At 45.3% G+C, this 20,102-nt stretch overlaps 1 protein-coding gene across 1 annotated transcript in view; it reads right to left on the reverse strand.

Moving 5' to 3' along the window:
• Window positions 1-8,414: 8,414 nt before the first annotated feature.
• LOC147729326 (uncharacterized) overlaps window positions 8,415-20,102 on the reverse strand; it is a 354,664-nt gene continuing 342,976 nt past the window's right edge. Inside the window, exon 19 of the mRNA XM_086959822.1 lies at window positions 8,415-12,138. Within this exon, the coding sequence (XP_086815948.1) occupies window positions 12,105-12,138 (34 nt within the window). The 3' untranslated portion in view covers window positions 8,415-12,104. The remainder of the gene's footprint in view (window positions 12,139-20,102) is intronic.

The raw sequence follows: 20,102 nt of genomic DNA on the forward strand, positions 1-20,102 counted from the left end.
AAGTCTGGGCCAAGTACGGGCCAAGGGCGGGCCCATTCTAGCTCGTTACAGACCGAGCAAGACCGGACCGGGCCACCCCTCTTGCTGTTTGATTATTTGCACTAGAGCCCAACTGGCACCTACTCATTCGCGGGCGGAGGACCGTTGTGGAGTAAGCACTATGACAACCCGGGAAACCAGAAGTAAAGCCACGGCGTCGAGTACCATGGTGGCCGGTACTTTGGACAATTTTCTGCTTAGAGCAAATTCACTTGTGACTAATGAATTAACCCTTTTAGAAAGACGGCTCTCGCAAGGAATTGAAAGTGTTAGAAGATCCTCATTGAGTCTAATAGCTAAAGCCAAAACCCCTGAAAAGGCCAGGGACTCCCCTACTGCCCTCCTAGATAGTATTGATCAAACAATAACAACTGTACTCCAAGAGCTTAGGTGCAGCCCCGTAATGCATAGAGACTCCCTCTGGGTTATTACTGAGGTTATTCCTGTGCCACCAATAGGAAATGGTGTCTCATCTGAAGGTGGGCAAGATTCTAATACTCCTCAGTCACGAGGAATTAGGGAAGGGGCTGTCCCTAAAAGGAAACGAGGGGTGCAGGTTAGGGGTGAAAAAAAGGCTAAACTAGACAAAGGTCCCACTAATTCTGATAACATTGGTCCTACAGAAGTCAGGGTGGTTCCTCAAGCTAATAATGGTATTAGTGACCTACCCCCCCAAATCCTGCCTGTGGCGCAGCCCACCGCATTTAGATTTGGGGATCTAGCGAATGCTGGGGATGACCAGCTTTGCTTGACCCCCTGGTTGCTAGACTTGATCGTATTGATTTTAGGCTCCAAACAATAGAAACGGCCACCGGGGGTATGGTGGACCATCTGAAATCTTTGGAAAGTACGCAGAGGGTGCCTGACGCTAATGGGGGGTGTTCCTCCACCTAACCTCCCCATCTCAGTGACTATTCCTGCCCAAATAATCCCCCCTATCTCAGTACAGAACACCAAGTCTGCCGTATCGATCAACTCCAATATGTTGGCCAGAAAGACTACGGTGAATGATGAGTGATCTAACGCTGATGGCAATAGAGTGAGGCTGAAAAAGGTAGTCAACTTACCCCGTGAGGCTGCTCCCCTTGTAGTGGTTTTAACCGGTGTTCCCGAGCTTAGCAATTCAGCAGTAGAATCTTTTGCGTAAAAATAAAGTAGCTAGTTGGTTGAACACCCATAGACCCCTTCCCCCCAATATTTCAAGTGAAATATTAATAGTTAGAAGGGTTTCGTGGGTGGGATATACTAACAAAAAAATCAAGGGCGATTGTATCCTGGTAAACTTTAGGAACCCCGAGACTGTCGTACATATGTGAAACTGGCCAGGCAGCATGGCAGGTACCGCAATCCAGACACTTCCATTATCATTCTTTTACCCGCCTGCTAACATTCAATCCGAACCTGGGCTTGAAGAAGGTTGGACAAGGGTGGGACTTAGGGGACACAACAGAGGGTTTAGCACCAACTTCTATGAGCCTTTTGTGCCCGCCGACTACTCTCACATCAATAGGTATAGCTGCCTGGACCAGGTAGACTGACTACACCATGAAGCTGGTTCTGGGGGCCGAGACGGGGGTACGGGTGACTTAAAACAGTGTCACGGCCAGGAAGTAGGTAGTGTGAGGTAGACTGATTATACCATGAAGCTGGTTCTGGGGGCCGAGACGGGGGTACGGGTGACTTAAAACAGTGTCGCGGCCAGGAAGTAGGTAGTGTGAGGATTGCTCACCCAGGGACACCGGTGATTGTGTCTTCTGGACTCATCACCGATAGTCAAGCTACGGGGCAAGTAACTTTGCATAAGGTGTCTACGCTTCCCACCGAAGTAGAATCCACCTTGCGAATCCAAGGTCCCCCTTCTGACTCTACATTACTAAAAATTCTCTATTGGAATGTGGCAGGTCTCTGTAACAAAATGGCCATGCATGAGTGGTGCTCTTTTATAGATACGAATGATGTATGTCTCTACCAGGAAACCTGGGCTAGGAAAGAACAATTTCGATTTGGTCTTGCCTCATACTCAGTCCCTGCAAGGTGGGGGGGAAAGGGCAGACCGTCGGGGGTGGGTTAACAATCTGGGTGGGAGTCCATTTGGGCTGTTGCGCCAGGGTTATGGATACTGAAACGGATGTGCAATGTGTGGTCCTAGAGTGGCAGAATGGCTCTAGACTCGCTCTGGTCAATATCTAATCTAGACCTGTGAGTATTACATATGAGTCCAGAACCATCGAAGAGCTCTCCTCCTTCCTAAATGAAATCTCCGAGGGAGTTACACTTGTGGCAGGGGGAGACCTCAATTCTCATTTTGAGCCACTTACGGGCCTGTTGGATGGTGCAAACCAGGAGGAGGATGACCATTGGAAAATTCCTCAAGTGGTGGGTCCCCCTGCAAGATCATGGGCACCATTGGCCGTACAAATTATGACCTTGACATTGAACCACTCAATCAGGGCCTGCAATGGCCGTGTTATATCGGATATCCCTTCAAGGTGCACTTTTAATAAACCTGGGCAGAAGTCACGTCTGGATTATATCTTTGTGGAGAGCTGTGCTTGGCACAAGGTCTCTGATTTTAGGGTGGTACCCAGGGGAGAAAGTGATCACAATGCGTTGATCCTAGACTTTCTATCCCCTAGTATCTCCAAAGATAGCTGCACCACAGAGTGTGGACTCGTTAATAGGGTGCTTTTATCAAATAACAGGAGTAGGGTTAGATGGGATAAATTGGTCACTCACCCAAACTTAGTGGCAGAGCTATATGATCGGGTAATTCCGGTATTGGAAGCCGCTGGTGCCCTAAAGCTGCAGCACCCCCCGCCTGAAGTATATACAAGGCTAGGAGATCTTAACAAGGAACTAGCCAATAGCCTAGCAGAGATTCATAAACCACCCAGGGTCTAGAGAGAGAAGTGCCGGCATCAAACCCACCTAGTACAATAAGGCCTGCAGATTGGCAAAAACAGAACTCCTCGAGGCCCTGAAGCAGAATAATAATAGGGTACTAATAAAACAAAGGAGGATAGTATATCGCCAGTTAATTCATCATGCTAAGGCTGAGTGGGGGAATGAGAACTGGGCAAACTTAACATCTGCACTGTTAATAAGAGACGCTCGGAAGTTCTGTCTAATTGTGAGTACGGGGTCGGCAGACCCCGTTTCGGCAGTAGCATCGAACATCGCTGCGGAGGTGTGGGAAGAACACTTTCATACCTTATACCAGGGGGATAACTCTAATGAAGTCCTGGCTCAAGTGGGAATAGTTCCTAGTTTTACGGCTGATACGACCAAGCCTGATTTTACTGAGGGAGAAGTCATGGCTGCCATTTTCAAACTTCCATCTGGTAAAGCCCCGGGGCTGGATAAAGTGCCTGGCGATCTTTTCAAACACGAACCCAGGGTTTGGGCTCCTTATCTAACGGTTATTTTTAATGCAATCTTGGGGGGCATGGCGGTCCCAAGTACTTGGCTGAGAGCAGAGATAGTCCCTATCTTCAAGAAGGGCTCACCTCTGCTCCCAGTCAACTACAGGCCAATCAGCCTCATTGACGTGTCGCAAAAGGTCTTAACGAGGCTGATTCTAGACCGCCTTTTAGATTGGATGGAGGAACTTGACATCTTAAGCCTTTAACAAGCTGGGTTCAGAAAGAATGTATCCACCACGGACCAGATTTTTCGATTAACCATGCTTTTCTGGAAAACTGTATGATCAGGGCGGCTCACTGTACACTGTCTTTGTGGATCTCCGTGCGGCCTTCGATCTAGTTCCACGCCGGAAATTGTGGAGTGTGCTTCGGAATTGGGTATTCCTTCCCCTCTTCTGAACATGATAATTCGACTCCACACTGAGAATTTTGCACAGGTCAGGTGTGGGAAAGATGGTTCTTTGTCAGCTAAATTCCCCGTTGGCAGGGGGGTAAGACAGGGGTGCGTCTTGGCACCCACCCTGTTTTGCCTCTACGTCAACGGGGTAATCGCCCACCTGAATGCGGTCCCCAATGGCGATGCTCCAAAGCTTGCCGGGTCTGGGATCTCTGCGATTATGTTCGCAGATGATACCCAATTACTTTCTAAGGCCCCTATGGGCATCCAGCGAGTTCTGGACGGCTTTGTGTCTTTCTGTCGGGATCGGGAGTTGGAAATAAATACCTTGAAAATGAAATTCATGATTTTCAATCCTCCGATAACAACATGCCCGAGCCCCGCGATAGGTGGAGACTGGCTTGAAAGAGTCCAGACGTTCTATCTCGGTCTCACCCTTAATGAAAGTATGACCTGGGTACAACATCAAATAAAATCCCAACTAAAGCTCTCTCAAAAAGCGGGGGGCATTCTCAAGCTCTTAAATAAATCCTCTATAAAACCAAATGGCCCACCTCTGGAAATGTATAAATTGCAGGCACGTGGGGCAGTAATTCATAGTGGCGAATTGTGGGGTCACAAGTGTGCACCTGCGATTGCTGTCACGGAGAATACATTTTTAAGTGAGCTGGTATCACTGCCCCCTAGTACACCACTGCTACCGCTCAGGCTTGACCTGGGCCTTAGACCCATAAATGCGGAACTGGATCTCAAACCTCTAACTTTCTGGAGGCGATTATGGGTAACCCCAGAGCTTAAGAACTATAGGCAAGAGCTCGCGGAGGTCTTAAGACTTCCGAATGCGCTGAAACTTCCTTGTTTGAAATACGTAAGAGAGGAATTTGAGAGATTAGGCCTCTCGCCCATGTGGTCCGACCCGGAGTATCCTTGCAGAAATTTATCGCACAAGCATCTGGTCAATTTGTACCATGAAAGTAACCTAGATGCTCGTTTATCGAATGCACAAACTGGTAATATGGCTGGCATGTTTTTTATGACTAAAGATTTTTATAAATTTGAGTCTGTCTTCGATGATGTCAGTCCAGTTGTTTTTAGGAAGTTGTATCTCCAATGGAGACACGGCTCTTTGCCAATTAGAGCCCTTACGAGCAAGTGGTGTTTACCTACTACCAAAAATTGTCCTGGCTGTACCTCGGAGCTGGAAAATGAATTGTATGTTGTGTTTTTTTGACCTGTTTACCAGAAAGCTAGAAATAAGTGGATTATTCCCATTTGTAAACATTTGGGGATTAGGAATTGTTCCCAAGCTCATAGAATACTTGAAACTGATCTTTCTCCTCTAATTGTTTTTGCTGTAACTAAATGTTTAGCAGCCATGTGGAACATTAGAAGGAAATATGTGAATATTGTTGGAAGTAGAATCTAGTAGATACATCTGTATAGTTGCTAGGGACCTTGACCTTTAACTCTAGATGGACAGGGCTTTTAGTTGATCATGCACCTATCTATGTTTATTGGCATGCACTTGGTTGTGATGAAATAGCTCCTAGGATACCCGATGATCGTAGTTTTTACTGTGTTTAGTCGTAACTTATTAATTTTTAATTTTTTAATTGTTAATCTAATGTGATTTCTTTTATGACAACATTGTCGAAATAAAGATGAAATGAAAATGAAATGAAATGTGATCATTTCATTATAAATTTAAAGTATAATCTTAAAATTAACCATAAAAATAAAATTATTGAAATTAACTTATCACTTCTGGGCAACCATGCCTTCTGTAAAATCCCAGAATTCATAAATGGGTCTTATTAATACTTTTTTGACAAAATCAATAAATATTTTGTATACAGTTAATCAGTATTTAAGATATAATTAATATATTTGTCATTTTGAGTCATCCATACATTGTAAAAATATCTCCAAAGTAGGATCTTCACTATATGCTTAAAAATTAAATTCTACATAGGCCTTCTATGCTTAATATTCCAAACCAAACTCCTGTACGGCTGAAACCATGTATGTTGTCCAGACGGACTTGCATCAGGCTCCAGCTCACCCAGGATTTGTAGAAGTACCAAAATGGGATGGCAAACTACGAAGATGAGATATTGAATCATAAAGAGTTCGTGGTTTCTGTTTCAAATCAGCCGTCTCCCCTGCATAGAAAAAGCATTAAGCATGGGCGGAAAATCCGTTCTGCTCGCGGATTATGCGGATTTTCTGAAAATTTGCAATCCGCGAATTTCCCGCAAAATCCGCGAGCGGAAAGGATTGGGTCAAAAGTTGAAGTTGACTTTTGTAACTATTTTAGAATGGCGCTGGCAAGCTGCCAGAGCCATTCTAAAATAGTTACCAAAGTCAGCTTCAACAGGAAGCACTAATAGATAAAGCAAAGCAGGTGCTCGAGTTGAAGCTCAAATTCAGTTACAATCATTAATCACCCCAAACTCGGGGTGATTAATGATTGTGTAACTTAATTTGACCTTCAACTCGAGCACCTGCTTTACTTTATCTATTAGTGCTTCCTGTTGAAGCTGACTTTGTAGCTATTTTAGAATGGCGCTGGCAGCTTGCAGACGCCATTCTAAGTGAGGCTGAGGGCAGAAGGGCACAAAGTGGGACAGAGGGCAGAAGGGGACAAAAAACGAGTGGGGCAGAGGGCAGAAGGGCACAGAAACGAGTGGGGCAGAGGGCAGAAGGGGACAAAAACGAGTTTGGCAGAGGGCAGAAGAGCACAAAAACGAGTGGGATAGAGAGCAGAAACGAGTGGGGCAGAGGGCAGAAGACCACAAAAACGAGTTGGGCAGAAGGCAGAAGAGCACAAAAACGAGTGGGGCAGAGGGCAGAAAGGCACAAAAACGAGTGGTACAGAGGGCAGAAGGGCATAAAAAACTAGAGGGTGGCAGTGATGAACCAAAGGGCACATCACGGTCTCGCCCCAAAAAAACCCCAAAAATAAAAAATCCGCAAATTTGCACAAATTCGCGAATTTTGCGGATCGCGAATTCGCAAATCCGCAAATTTGTGAATTGCAAATTCGCAAAATTACTTTCTTAATACATCATTATGAAAACGTCAGTCCTGCTACAGTAACGTCAGGGAGCAGTGACTCATAACCGACAGTGTGGTTCAAATTACTCGAAAATCTAAAATCTATCACTGCCTTTCAACTTCAAGCGACGTTTCTTAGGTGTGGCATAAATTAGGAGTGGAAGCCTGTTTTTCAACTGATCAGCTCCGCAGGTGTTACAGAAGGGAGGGGGGTAATACCCCTCAGTATAGCTCCTTCGAATGCATGAATGTTTTCCTACGGGCAACCAAACCTGGCCACAGTTACGAGTATTGTCTATAATGTCAGTCTGTGCTCTTTCAATATAAGTCATAGCGTGAAGCCCCAGATTGGCAATTAAATCGACAAAACGAGTAGAACACTTAAAGCGTTGCACTGTCTTTGCCTGTGAAAGGTGGACGTAGTCCCAGCAAATCCCAGGGCCTGGGCGGTCACAGGTACAGTGGTTATCAGCCGGCTCCGGGGGCGCTAGCTGGGTCTGGTGACTTAGAGGACTAATGCATCTACTGTAAGGGCCTGTGTTCGACCTCATGGTCACTGATTCAATCCAGGTGGGTCCACTCAGCCTTCCATCCTTCTGAGGTCAATAAAACTAGTACCACTGAGTTGGGTAACAACACCCGTCTGCTATTCAGCGCCAAGATACCCTTCTGGGTGAACATGTGCTTTACAAACGTGTTGTGTTTTCCCAAGCGAAGCATTAGCTTGCCTGGGCTGAGCACACGGCAATATGGGACTCACAGGGGTTCCCTCGCTAGCTGCCCTAATGAAGAATAACTGCACTTAGGTTCTCACTCACTCCCTCACACACCCATTGATTTACCCTTGGTGGCATTCTTGCGTCCATCCTATCACACACCCAGGCAATGACACACACAAAGCTGCGAGCCAATGAAGATCTTCCAGTTATTTAACAAAAAAAACCTATTGACTTTGCCAGTGCCTGTTTAGGATATTTGTAGATTGAAGTCCTGTTATCCTTAGAAATTGAGGACGTGGATCTTACGTTATAATTCCGCACAGTGACATCTAAGGCATTTTATGAAAGTAACCCTCCCTTTACTAGTAAACTCGTCTAAGGTTGAACGATGCTGTGTGGCACAGATGCAAAGCCTGCACGCTCACGTTGGTTTCACAGTGTAGAGTCGCCCCGAGCCCTCTTTCCTCATGCCCAGCTCCCTCTTTCCTCATGCCCAGCGCCCTCTTTCCTCATGCCCAGCGCCCTCTTTCCTCATGCCCAGCGCCCTCTTTCCTCATGCCTAGCGCCCTCTTTCCTCATGCCCAGCTTGAAACTGTCCGCAGCAAGCCGGACTCTCCAAACGCTCGGTTGGTTATTATCTGCTCTGTAACTTTCATGCATCCTTAGATCGATGACGCCATTTTGTTTAACTCTTTGTAGAATGCAGCTGTCACCACATCACCGAAGTTAGGATCCAAATAACAAAACGTTAAGACATAAATAAGGGTTTGGACAGATGAATCGTGAAAGTATGTTTTTTATTAAATGCAGCTGACAAACTTGATTTATTTGCTAGCACACGAACACACAAGCAACATATAATTTCCGACATTGTGTGAATATTGCAAACACGTTTATGTATACAATTTAAACATCCCAGTAACAAATGTAAGATTTACACAACTGTTAGTACCGTGATTGTTAGATACCACCTCACAAGGTAGGGTTGGCCACTTTTGAGCACGTGTTATGTCTTGCACAGTTGCCAGTTAGTGCAGTTGCAGTAGATCTACAGCCTTGTGCCTGGCATGACACCATGAATGTGGAGGGGTGGTGGGCAGTGGTGACGTGTGAAGATAGGAAGGGAAAGGCGAGGCTGACAGTTATGCCGAGGCGCACCGGCCCCCACCCGCTACCCGCATTAGCTATTGGGGAGCGCCCCCCATCGCGTCACCATGACGCGGTGGGCGTGCCTCAACCTGTATTGGACCCCGGGTCGTCCCCTAGTGTCCCGGAAGTGATTGAGTCACTTCCGGTTCACTAGGGAACAAAGGCCAGGCCGGTTAGATCCGGCCTGGCAGATGAAGTGTTAAAAGGCCGTGGAGCACGAGAGTCTGCCTCTTTGACTCCTGCGCGCCATTGCCTGCCCTTCCAGCCTCTAGGAGGCTGTAAATCTTTTTCCCCACCCACCATCCCCTGAAGCAGATGATTGTTATTGTGTGTTATGAAGGTTTTCACAATTTTGTTACAAATGTTTATGGATTACAAGAGTGTCTGACTAATACGTTTTGTTCCTTAAAACTTTCTCCCGTTTACAGGTCATCAATAGTCGTATTTATTGCTATTCCTTGGTCAGGCGGTAAGGTCATGATTGGTGAGCAGTTAATTTAAGGTCCTTAGGGGAGCGGTGCCATTCTCGAATGGGGTCACTCAAAGTGAGGGACAAGTGGTCTCTCCTAGAACTCCTGGTGCAGTGCGGGGGAGGGGAGAGTCACGCTTTCTCTAAGCGGGTTGGCCACCCGCACGTGCACAATGACGCCAGTAAACGGCGCAAAGATGCAAGGGCCCCCTTTATTGGAGTTAATAGGGCGTACGGGGGTAACCGGGGAAGGGTGTACCTCCACGCACGGTAAAAGGGCCCTCTGCGCTTAATAGGGCGTATGGGGGTAACCAGGCAGTGGTGTACCCCCACAGTAAACGGGCTCTCTGTGCATGTGCACTCCGACAGGAGGGCGTGGTTTAAGTGATAAGGATCTGGCATCAGTTAGTGACCTTGCCGTAGGCCCAAATAGGATACGCAGAAAACAAATATTGAATAATGTGACTGTTGCGTTAGATTCGGAGAGGAAATACCTTTGTACTAGAAGTATGTTAAGGTTGGCCATCTGATATCTGTATATATCAATTGTAATAGAATGTCATGTAAAGTTTTCTGCGTAATTGTGTATTTATTGTTTATTTCAATTTTTGATTTATTTGTATGTTTTAATAAATACGGCCGGAGGGTTGTACGACCACCAGCCTCCAAAGAAATCCCTCTCATGTCCTGGTTAATAATGTTGGTTAACGGAAGGGTGGGGGTCCTCTGGCAGTCCCTGGCCATATGCCTTTAAATGGTATTCATTGACATGATGATTTCTGTTAGCACCAGGGCTGATGCAAGGGTATTTGGTGACCCCTGGCCGTGTCTCTCTCTACAGCTAGTGCCCGTGTGATGCTGTAAAGGCGACCCCCTCCTGGCGGCACCCTACAGCAAGCAGTTTTGCAGCTTGAGATCAGAGGATGTAATAATGTGGAATGGAATGCTGTTAGCTGATTTTCACACTCCTTGACTGTGGTTTTCTGGTTGCTATGCTTATATTGTGCTATTTCAAGACGATAAATGAGTGGGCTTTGGGTAGCACCCTTGAACACCAGTGTGGACTCAGCTTCTACACCCTGAACCGCTAGCTTTGCTCTGTGGACCTCGCCCTTGCCACCATCCCCCGCATCCGACGAGTAACCGCCGTCGGCAGTTCATTCTCCCTTTTCACCAACAAGACTTGGAACACCCTCTCCATCAGCCTGCGACAGACCCAGGACCTGCTAACCTTCAGGAGACTTCTCAAGACCTTTGCTGTTCGAGCATTAGCAGCACCCCACCCCTCCCACAGTGCCTTGAGTCCCTCACGGGTGAGTAGTGCGCATGAAAAATGGATTGATTGATTGATTGATTAATTGTGGCTCAGGCGTTGGTCCCTGACTATGTCTGGGAGGAAAAAGCTGGTTCAGGCTTAGAGCCTCCATGCCGCAAGTAGAGGGTTGCATGTGCTCTTCAGGAAATGGTTCACTTGAATTGGTTTAAAAAAATCCATGAGAGAAATATTCTGCTTGGTTCTGCAGAGTCATTTATAAAATGAGTGTGTGCTCCGTGTAGCTTGGCTGGTTTGTGCCTCTGAAAATGTATCAGAATGGATTTGATAACTCTTCACTTCACCATCGCTGAGTGGTGATACGTCACGCCTATATGATGGTACCCTTGAGAAAACAGATGCCCTTGGGGGCAGAACAATCTCAAACAAGACTGGTGAGTGATTTGATCTGACTGTTCATGAATGCTGTACCAGCCCTACATCTATCAAGACAAGGCCTTACAAGTTACACTGTTCCCTACTCAAAGCTGCCTTACACACAGCCAATGGACTGGTCACAAAATCTAACAATGAGACCAGGTTTCACACACTCCGATCGCTCTGAGGTCACCTTCTTTGCACTATTTTCAAACCCCCGGCCTAACCCACAAGGCACTTTATAAAGGCACCACCAAATCACCGCACCTGGAAAAAGTGGATTCAGGAGGTCTATGCCAACTGAGAAGTTGTGACGTTGTCCTCCTAGAGATCTCACCCTTTAAGAAATCTAAGTCACATAGCACAGTAATCACTGGATGCACTCTCCAGTTTTAATGCATTTTATTGTGTTTTAATGTTTCATAGGCTGTTTGCATTATACTGCAATGGTTTATGGTAACTATGCAAATAAAATAAACTTGAACTAGAAACTCCTTCTACTGACAGAACCTTCCCCTCTCGTGAATCATTCAAAATGAAACTGAAAATTGTATTTTTTTATCCACATTGGTAGTGCAAACCATCCCAAACTAGGGCCCACTACAGCCTCGTCAAGCACTCGGGTAATATTGATGACTATCTGACCCGAGAACACGTTGAAGTATACAATATTTAATAACTATATAAAACCGCAAATAAATGTAAAAAGAAAACTGAAAAAATTCATCCGGATGGTGCTTGGGGAGGGACCATGATGCATCGGCCCAACATGAAGTTGCGCCTGTTTTTGATGAGTTGTCACCTTTTGCAGAAAATATGGTAGAATCTGAGTCAAATGATTCATTTTTCGTAATGCTATGGAAATAAATGAAATCCTTGAATGTTGGCTACAGTAGACTCTTCGTGATAATGTCTGCACACAGATCTGGATAGCTGCATTTTAGTTAAGCATCCCTCCTTTGTGATTGTTTGTTGTGATACTGAGACTATGAAACAAGGGCTAGAAGTACACACACACTTGTGATAGGGAGCTGAATTAAACATTCCTAACAAGTTTCATTTGAGATCATGATCCTGGGAGTGTATTCTATGTGATTCGGTAAACAGAAATGTAGAGTCTTCTATTGCAGAATACATTGCTTCTATCCCAGAGCGAATCTTCTCATGGATGAGGCTGTGGGTCTTCCTCAGCTTTACTAAAAAGAGGAAACAGAATAGGAATGCACCTGTTAATTTGGCCTCTTTATCATACCATGGTATATGGGCAATTGTGAATAACAAGTATCGTCACCCTAACGTGGTGGTTTCTACTTTCAAACTCACACGGCACCTTTAGTTTGGTGAATCCACAGAGCTCTGCACAAGATGACTTCTTGCATTCGCATGATTTTTTCAGAACAGGTATGACCAACAAGTCAGATTTTAAGGATAACCCCAGACTAGACCAAGAGCGATGAAAAAAGAAACAGGTCTCTCGGCTATAAAAGGCCAAGCCTTTGGCTAAGTAAATGTTTTTTTCATTAGCATTAACGTGCAAAATGACACCAGTTGGTCACAACACATTCATACTCATGCACCATGATGCATCCTCACACATACAGCTACATGGTCGGACATCTTGAAATGGGTTTTCTATTAAAGAAACAAACATACATTACACGATAGTCTCTGTTGTGTATGCATGCGCTGTGACGTGGCTTTTTACATTTACCTTACTAATTCGGCAGACAGCAATGCAGAATGGTGAATTAAAAGGTGAAAATATAAGGAAATTCGAGACAAGGCGTAGTAAGACACTAGTGGCCTAGTATCACTTTTCAGTTGCTGGTCCTTCAAAAAATAAAAACATTGAAAAGAGGGAGCAGGACAGAGATCATCAGGAAGTGAGAGAGTAAATAGTGCATGGGGTGCCTGAGCCCAAGCACACTTGTGCCCTCTAATGCAGAACGAAAACAAGCATTGGCAAAGTACGTCGGCCAGGCTTTAACATACTAGCACATGTAAACAGCAGTCATGCATGCTTTAACAAATTAAACCAATACCTATTGACTCTGCCAATGCTTTTTCTATTATCAACCATCACACCAGTGCATTTACATAGCTATAGCTGATTGTCACGTTTGTATTCACTCCTAAACCCCATTTTAATACTTATGTTCGCGAAAGTGGTTGTGGATTAAACCACCAGACATATAAAAAGATTAGAAAAACGAATTATGATGCTTGTTTTCTTGCATCAAGTTTTCACAGCAGCCTCCCGTTTGTAGAATGGCCCCGCAAAGGAATGGAGCGGAAACAGCTTCATTATGTACATCTTAGGTCACACAGGTCAGATAACATATGGGCCAAATGCCTTATACACCCGTACCCTTCCAATGGCGTGAAGGAAAATGATGCCCCCCCTTCTGAGTGTGCTTTAGGTCACCAATATTGCACAGATTTTTTTATAGCCCTTGAAATTAACGCAGCGATAGGCACTTAATCCCCATCCCATGCAGGAGCCTACTTTACGTCCCTGGGCCAATCTTCCAGTGCCGGGGTGCTTGCACAGACCATCACCAGCTTAGGGGAACAAACGTGGTTCTTCTCGCTCGAAACAAAGGAGAATGCTGCTTGAAGCGACGGAGTACCCCACCGCCCCATATCTAATACCTATTGGCGCTGGAGGGTTAGGTACTGTAGGGTGCAACATGAGGAAAATTGTCAATGCAGTTCACCAAAAAAATTCCTCGGACAAAGCAAGACCGTTCTGGCTACTCTCTGCAACCATTACTAATCACAGAAGCCCTTTCTGAGTTGCTAGATAGGTGCACAGACTGATCCAAAAGCAAGCAACGACACAGGGAAAGCCCCACCCCGCTGTCCTGGAACGGAAGACAGAGGTGGACGTGTTCGTAGTGATGATGCTGGTTCGGCGAATGCAATTTCACCAAAAAAGCAGTATCAATTTACAGCACCAGCAGAATCAATAAGGAGCTTAACTAAAGGCATCTAATTATAGATACCAGTGGGAGGAGTTGGAGAGGGGAGGCACTGCCGCCTGTTAATCAAATGGAGATCTTGTGAGAACCCCAGATTATGTTACACATGCAGCGCCAGGGGTTTGTCCTGTAATGAATGCCGGGCACTTTGCTTTTTCTTGCTCTCCATTGACGTGTGAGAGCGTCAGCCAGTACCACAGTAGATGCACGACGAGCGACCTCATAAAAAGGCAGAGAATTCACGGACTGCGGGAGAGGGGAGATATGGAAAGAAAATAGTTTTCGGAGTGAAGGGGCGAATAGCCATGGAAGGATACTAATACCGACATGCTCGTCATGAGGAGGGACTAACAGGCCTACAACCAATTGGAAGGCAGGATTTAAGATACGATCCAATGAAAATAATGGGCGGAGAGTGTGTGGAGCTTCCACACCATACTGTACACTTCATGCCTCGCAAAACGAGCAGCGCATGCGCTGCAACGCTAGGCGAGTCCTAAAACTTAAACAAACTCACGTAGAGGGAGATTACGCACACTTTTACTGGCTCATAAATGAAGTGTCGCAATGTTTGTGGAGCACCAATATCTTCCGCCTAACAGGCTGTGCAGTTTTACCAGCTCCTGATTCAGAAAGCCAGATGTTTCCCTCTCTGTCAAGAAATTGGAGGGCTTATCTGTTGGTCTGGTGAAACCTCAGAATATCACGGCTTCCAGAACATCAATTTATCAATATTTTCAAATGGATCTTTCACAATATTAGATGGCTTATGAGAAGATGTTTTAAACTGAGAAAGGAAGCCAGTTTCTACGAAAACAGTTTAAGCAATTTATCAGAATAAATAACTTCACAAATGAACAGAAATAGGCATCTTCATAGTAGATTTCAAGACAGGCTAGGCTCCCTCCATTCCAAAGGAGCCTACCCAAGACCCTTATGACCTGGCCAACTGCCAGCCCAATGCTCACCTTTCATGCGTTGGCAAGAACACTTAAAAAAGAAGCCAATATTCAACTCCAAGATCACATCAATGATAGCCATCTCCGGCATGACTATCAGTCTTGCTTCAGATCGGGCTGCAGCACTGAGACCGTTAACTTAGAAATCGGAAACAATGCCGTCCTGAACACAAGTTGAGATGTCCTTTGACTCTTGATATTGTTAGACCTCTCAGTTGCCTTCAAAACAGTTCACCATCCCATCCTCATGCACTCTGGAGTCTCAAATAGAGTTTGTCTGGTTCTCCTCTTACAATTCCTATTGCCAATAGTTTGTTCAAGCGGCGGCCGGCACAGGTGAATGCGGTGAGGAGCGGTGGGGCTGAGGGGTTAAGTCGACCTACGATGGACTAGGTATAATTAAATAAATAAATAATACTAATTCTGTCGTCCGTTGACTTCCCCCCTGCCCAGACTCACCGCGCTTACCTGTGCTAACCGCTGCTGGTTTGTTCAAACAGGCACATACTGTCTCCTGCCATCTTCATTCTCTAAATGGAGCCACTTGGTGTTCTACTCACAGATGACAGCATCAAGATTCACCAATAGGCCAATGATACAAAACTCTACTTGAAAGTCTCAATCTCAATGCAATCTTTAATTAAATTAATAAACACATTCATAAAGAAACAATAAAAATCATAATTGAATATACAATCATTCAATAATATAAAAAGATAAAAAATTAATATTTATTATAAAAACATAATTCATTACACATTCAAGTGTTAATCAAATATTTACAAAGGTTGACAAAACTACAGATCAGAATAAACCAAGTCACAGTATGCAAATACATTTTTTAAAGGCCATGCCTGTTTTCCTCTATGCAATTTTATAAATATATCCAAAAATCTCAATGTTTAACAGGTGATTTCACGAGCCAATAAAATAAAGGTATAAGGATTCTTAAACATCATCATGAGTTAATTCGAAACATAAAATCATCCAAGTAATTTACCGAATGTCGTCTGCGAAGGGCCCTTTTGATATAATCAAGAATAACACAACATATGTGTAGATTTGTCAGTTTTTAAAAGAATAACAGCCTCCTTGTTTTTAATTAAATCTTGGGATAGAAAGACGGGCAGCAATGTCAATGACTTAATATCGCTATAAAATCTACAAACCCATAAAGTGTGTGGTTACCTGTCTTGCTTGCCGATTACCCTGGCACCTGCGCAGATTCAGGAGCCATGCATTTGTTTTGGCCAAAACCATGAAATGATGGATCATTGCGAGGTGTTCTACACCTCCTCAAGTAACCCTGAATCTATTCTTGGACTGTACCTATGCAGTATCTATTAAATGTAGGTTTCTTTTTCTCTTGAAATTCCCTAAGCGCCGCCCTTTTTCCCCATCTGAGTCAATTTATTTTCTCTTTTGCTAAATACTGTGGTGTTCTTGGGGATTAATATTTATTCCCAGCTCCGATAAAGGTTTTAGATCCTGGAGCCAAGGTATGTTCCCGCAGTGGCCCAAACCCAAACAATCCTTGATAATTGCCCTAGTGAATTTAACAACCTGTTTACACAAGAAACTGTTTTGTTAGTGAGTTAAGGTGAATAGTATCCTTCAAAAACTCTACACCCAGTTGGTATGAGCGATACATTCTGGAGTTGATTTGAGCACTGCCAAAAGCTGACATAAGGGGATGTTTTCTTGCAACTGTAAAAATTTACTCTTTTACCTGCCCAATACTGGTAAACCATAAAGGGCCACGGGGAGGTATTTAGATCTACATAGTTTAGTAATCTCTCTCAGGAGTTTACTACCTACTTTTTTTTTGCAAAGCTAGATACTGCAGAAATGGCCTTTACAGAATTAACTTTGCTAATTTCAAGTGGGGTGACCGGTCACCTTTCGGAGAAAAAACAATACCCAAGTAACTAAAATGTTTCACCTCATCAAGCTTTTGATCCTTTGCTGAGGGACTAAACCACCCGTTTGTTTTTTACTTTTACCGCATACCATGGTATAGGTCTTAGCAAAATTCAATTTTAGATCTCTACTCCTGATGAAAAGAATAACCTTTGTTATTAGTCGCTGGAGGCCAATTGCCATCCTGGAAACAAGTACTGCATTGCCTATGTAAGTAAGATCGGAGGAATATGGGAGCCTACCTTAGGGACATCAGCATTTATATTTTTTAGGAATATGCCCAAAACAATTATGTAGAGTGAAAATAAAAATTATGCGAGTACACACCCCTGCAGAATCGCCCGGGTCACCTGAAAATTGTGTGTACTTTCCCAGTTTTTCCCATAGAGCACACACAAGTTTAGGTAACTTGGAGAAATGACTTACAATGTTGGTTGGAGCTTAGCACCTGCCAAAACTTGGTATGGTTCAACAATTCAATGGCACAAAACAAATCAGCAACAGATAAATAGACGTGGCTACCCCTGGCCATAGAATACTTGCAGATGATGAGGTATAAGTTGATTCCCTGATCCCCAGTGCCTATTTCTTTCCTGAAACCATAATGTGAGTCTGTTAATATATTCTTTTTCTGTACCCAGGCTTTCAACCTAGCCAAGATCGCCCTACCCATAGTTTTCACTGAAGAATCTATGAGGAATATAGGACAGTAACACGTAGCATCACCCCTGTCCCCCTTTTAAACCCCTCCCATGCTCATGACGAGCTCAGCTCGTCATGAGCCACGGTGGCCGTGTGCTCATGACAAGCTCAGCTCGTCATAACGCTCGTACGCGGGGCTAATTCCCCCGCTGTGCTGAACGTTCTGAAGAAACGGGTGTGGCCGTGACAAGCTCAGCTCGTCATGAGCACCGGCCACCGTGGTTCATGCCGAGCTGAGCTCGTCATGAGCACCGGGGCGCTGTGCGCGCTCCCCGCCCCCCAGCACAGCGGGGGAATTAGCCCCACGGGCAAGGGGTTAAATATATTGACAAACATGCTTTCACTCCATGATTTCAGAAAATGGCCGTCAGCATCTGTATTAAAAATATGGGTCAATATCGGGACCCATAGGGAGCAGTGGCGGTGCGTCCATTGAGGGCGTTCGGGCGTTGCCCCACTAAGCCACAAGGACAGCATCGTCACGCCTAAAATGCAATTTGTGCCTGTAAAAGAAAAGTCTCGCAGTCTGACCAGTCTCGAGTCTCTCTCTGAACTGAAAAGCTAACAGGACACGCCCAGCCCCGAGGCAATCGGAAGGGCTGAAGGGGGTGGAGCTGCGTCAGCTTGAGTGACAGACTGTCACTGACAGCACAACTGCAGCAGCAATAGCCGTGCGCATGTCTGTTTTTGGGCTGGTCATTTTTAGGAGCAGCCCGAACTTGCGCACACTACTCCACTGCTACCTTTCCCTTTAGCGAATGTCTGACGAGGGACCCGAGGCCGAGGGTCTCAAAATGGGCGAGGAGTAACCGTGCTCTAGCCAATCCTGGTGCTGCTAATGCAGCGCCTGGATTGGCTGAGACTCCACCGCGCAGCCTGGTGTATTTTCAAACTGATGGAACACCCGAGTCTCTAAGGCGGCGGCGCAGTGCGTGATCCGATCCGGGGTGTAGAGAAGGAGCGGAGGTCCGGACGAAGGTAAGTATTCTTTATTTTATTACCCTCGCCGTCCCACGCGCAACACTCCCTTTACCCCTCCACCCCCCTTACCCCCTCCCCCGCTCATCTTGCGGTCGCAACTGCATAGATTTATACTGCTAACATCCTGTTGCAGCCAACGGAGTTCTCAGTTGGCGCGAGGAACAGGCCATCTATGGCCAGTGTTACTTTTAGGGACCTAACACTGAATGTCAACAACACCCTCCCCGTCCCGTGAGAACGCATTTTTTTCCTGCTGAGTGGGCTGGGATCGATGGCCCTCGGCGTCTGTAATGCGAAGAGAACTGAGGCAGGCGAAGGGCCATGCTTGACTCTACCCCAGTCCTTCTGGCATTTCTGAAATCGTGGCCTGTTTGGAAGCCCAAGTTTCCCAATTAGACATATTAGCGCTGATGCAAGTTCAGGACTTTAAAAAAGTTAACCTGTGGGACGAGAGAAAGAGAGATACATCCTGTAACCCTGGTATTCAAGGGAAGCAAGGTCAAAGGAGCACAGACTGCCTGTCATGCACTGTACTCTGATAAGCAGCAGTAAAAAAACACCCCTCCAGCATCTGTAGACCACGCCTGTTTGAAGATCAGAAACAGGCGCCAAACAGGTAAATTAAATCTGGCCTCGCATTATTGAAATCGGAGCTAGTTCTCCCCGCCTTTGTCTCTAAATGTAATCCCTGACCATTCTTTCATCGTCAGCTCCCGCCCGCTGCCTGGAGGTCTGGTGTTTTCACTTTCTCTGTGGTCCAGCAGCTTTTGGCAAAGGACCTCGGCTTTCAGTCCTGAGTGACATCAGCTCGAGTGGCCCTTCGCTTGCCCTATTGGCCTCACTAGTATTGTGACCACGTGTAAAACTGGTGGTGTCGAATGTATCAGGAAGTAGTGAAGAATGAAGAGTGAGTGTGTGTGTGTGTTTTGTGTACTTCTGGGTGTGGGTGCTGGAAGAGTTAATTTGTGTGTAAGTTCCATCTCCCAAACGTCTTTTGGAAGCACTGGAAACCAGCACTTATTTTACTCTGTACAGGATTAAAGAAGGTTAGGCGAACCTCCCACTTTTTAAGAGCACTAAAACTAATTTTTGGCGAAATAATGTTTCTAAAACGTATCTTTACATGGAAAGAGCTTCCTCATTGCATGCAGGATTGGATGTGGACTTTAACTTGCTTAAAAACTAATTTGACACACCGCTGTATCACAGCAATAGCGCTATGAAGTTACTGAAGCACTCTATAAAACACTCCATGGCACCGCGAGTTGAAAAGTGTGCACACCAAGCATAACTGTTGCGCGTGCGTTTGGGGACTGGGGTATTGCTGCGCACTAAGTTGTCTCTCAAATCGTGGTGCTGAGAGTGGGAGCACAAAGCAGGCTCGCAGTGTGTGGTGGGCATTGCACTAATAGTGAGTGGACCCACAACCACTGGTGCTGTGAGTTTGTATCACAGTGAAAAGTGAAGGGTGGCAAGTAAGTGCTCTCACCACGGAATATTCTCGTTTTATTTCCTGCTCCGCCTGTTCGATGGAAAAGGCCTTTCAGTGTCTGTTTAATGACATTAATAACCTGCTGTGTTGTGTTTAAGTTTTATATTAATATCTTGCTGTGTTCC

The sequence above is a fragment of the Lissotriton vulgaris genome, chromosome 2_2 (genome assembly GCF_964263255.1).
Source record: "Lissotriton vulgaris chromosome 2_2, aLisVul1.2, whole genome shotgun sequence".
Classification (NCBI taxonomy): domain Eukaryota; kingdom Metazoa; phylum Chordata; class Amphibia; order Caudata; family Salamandridae; genus Lissotriton; species Lissotriton vulgaris.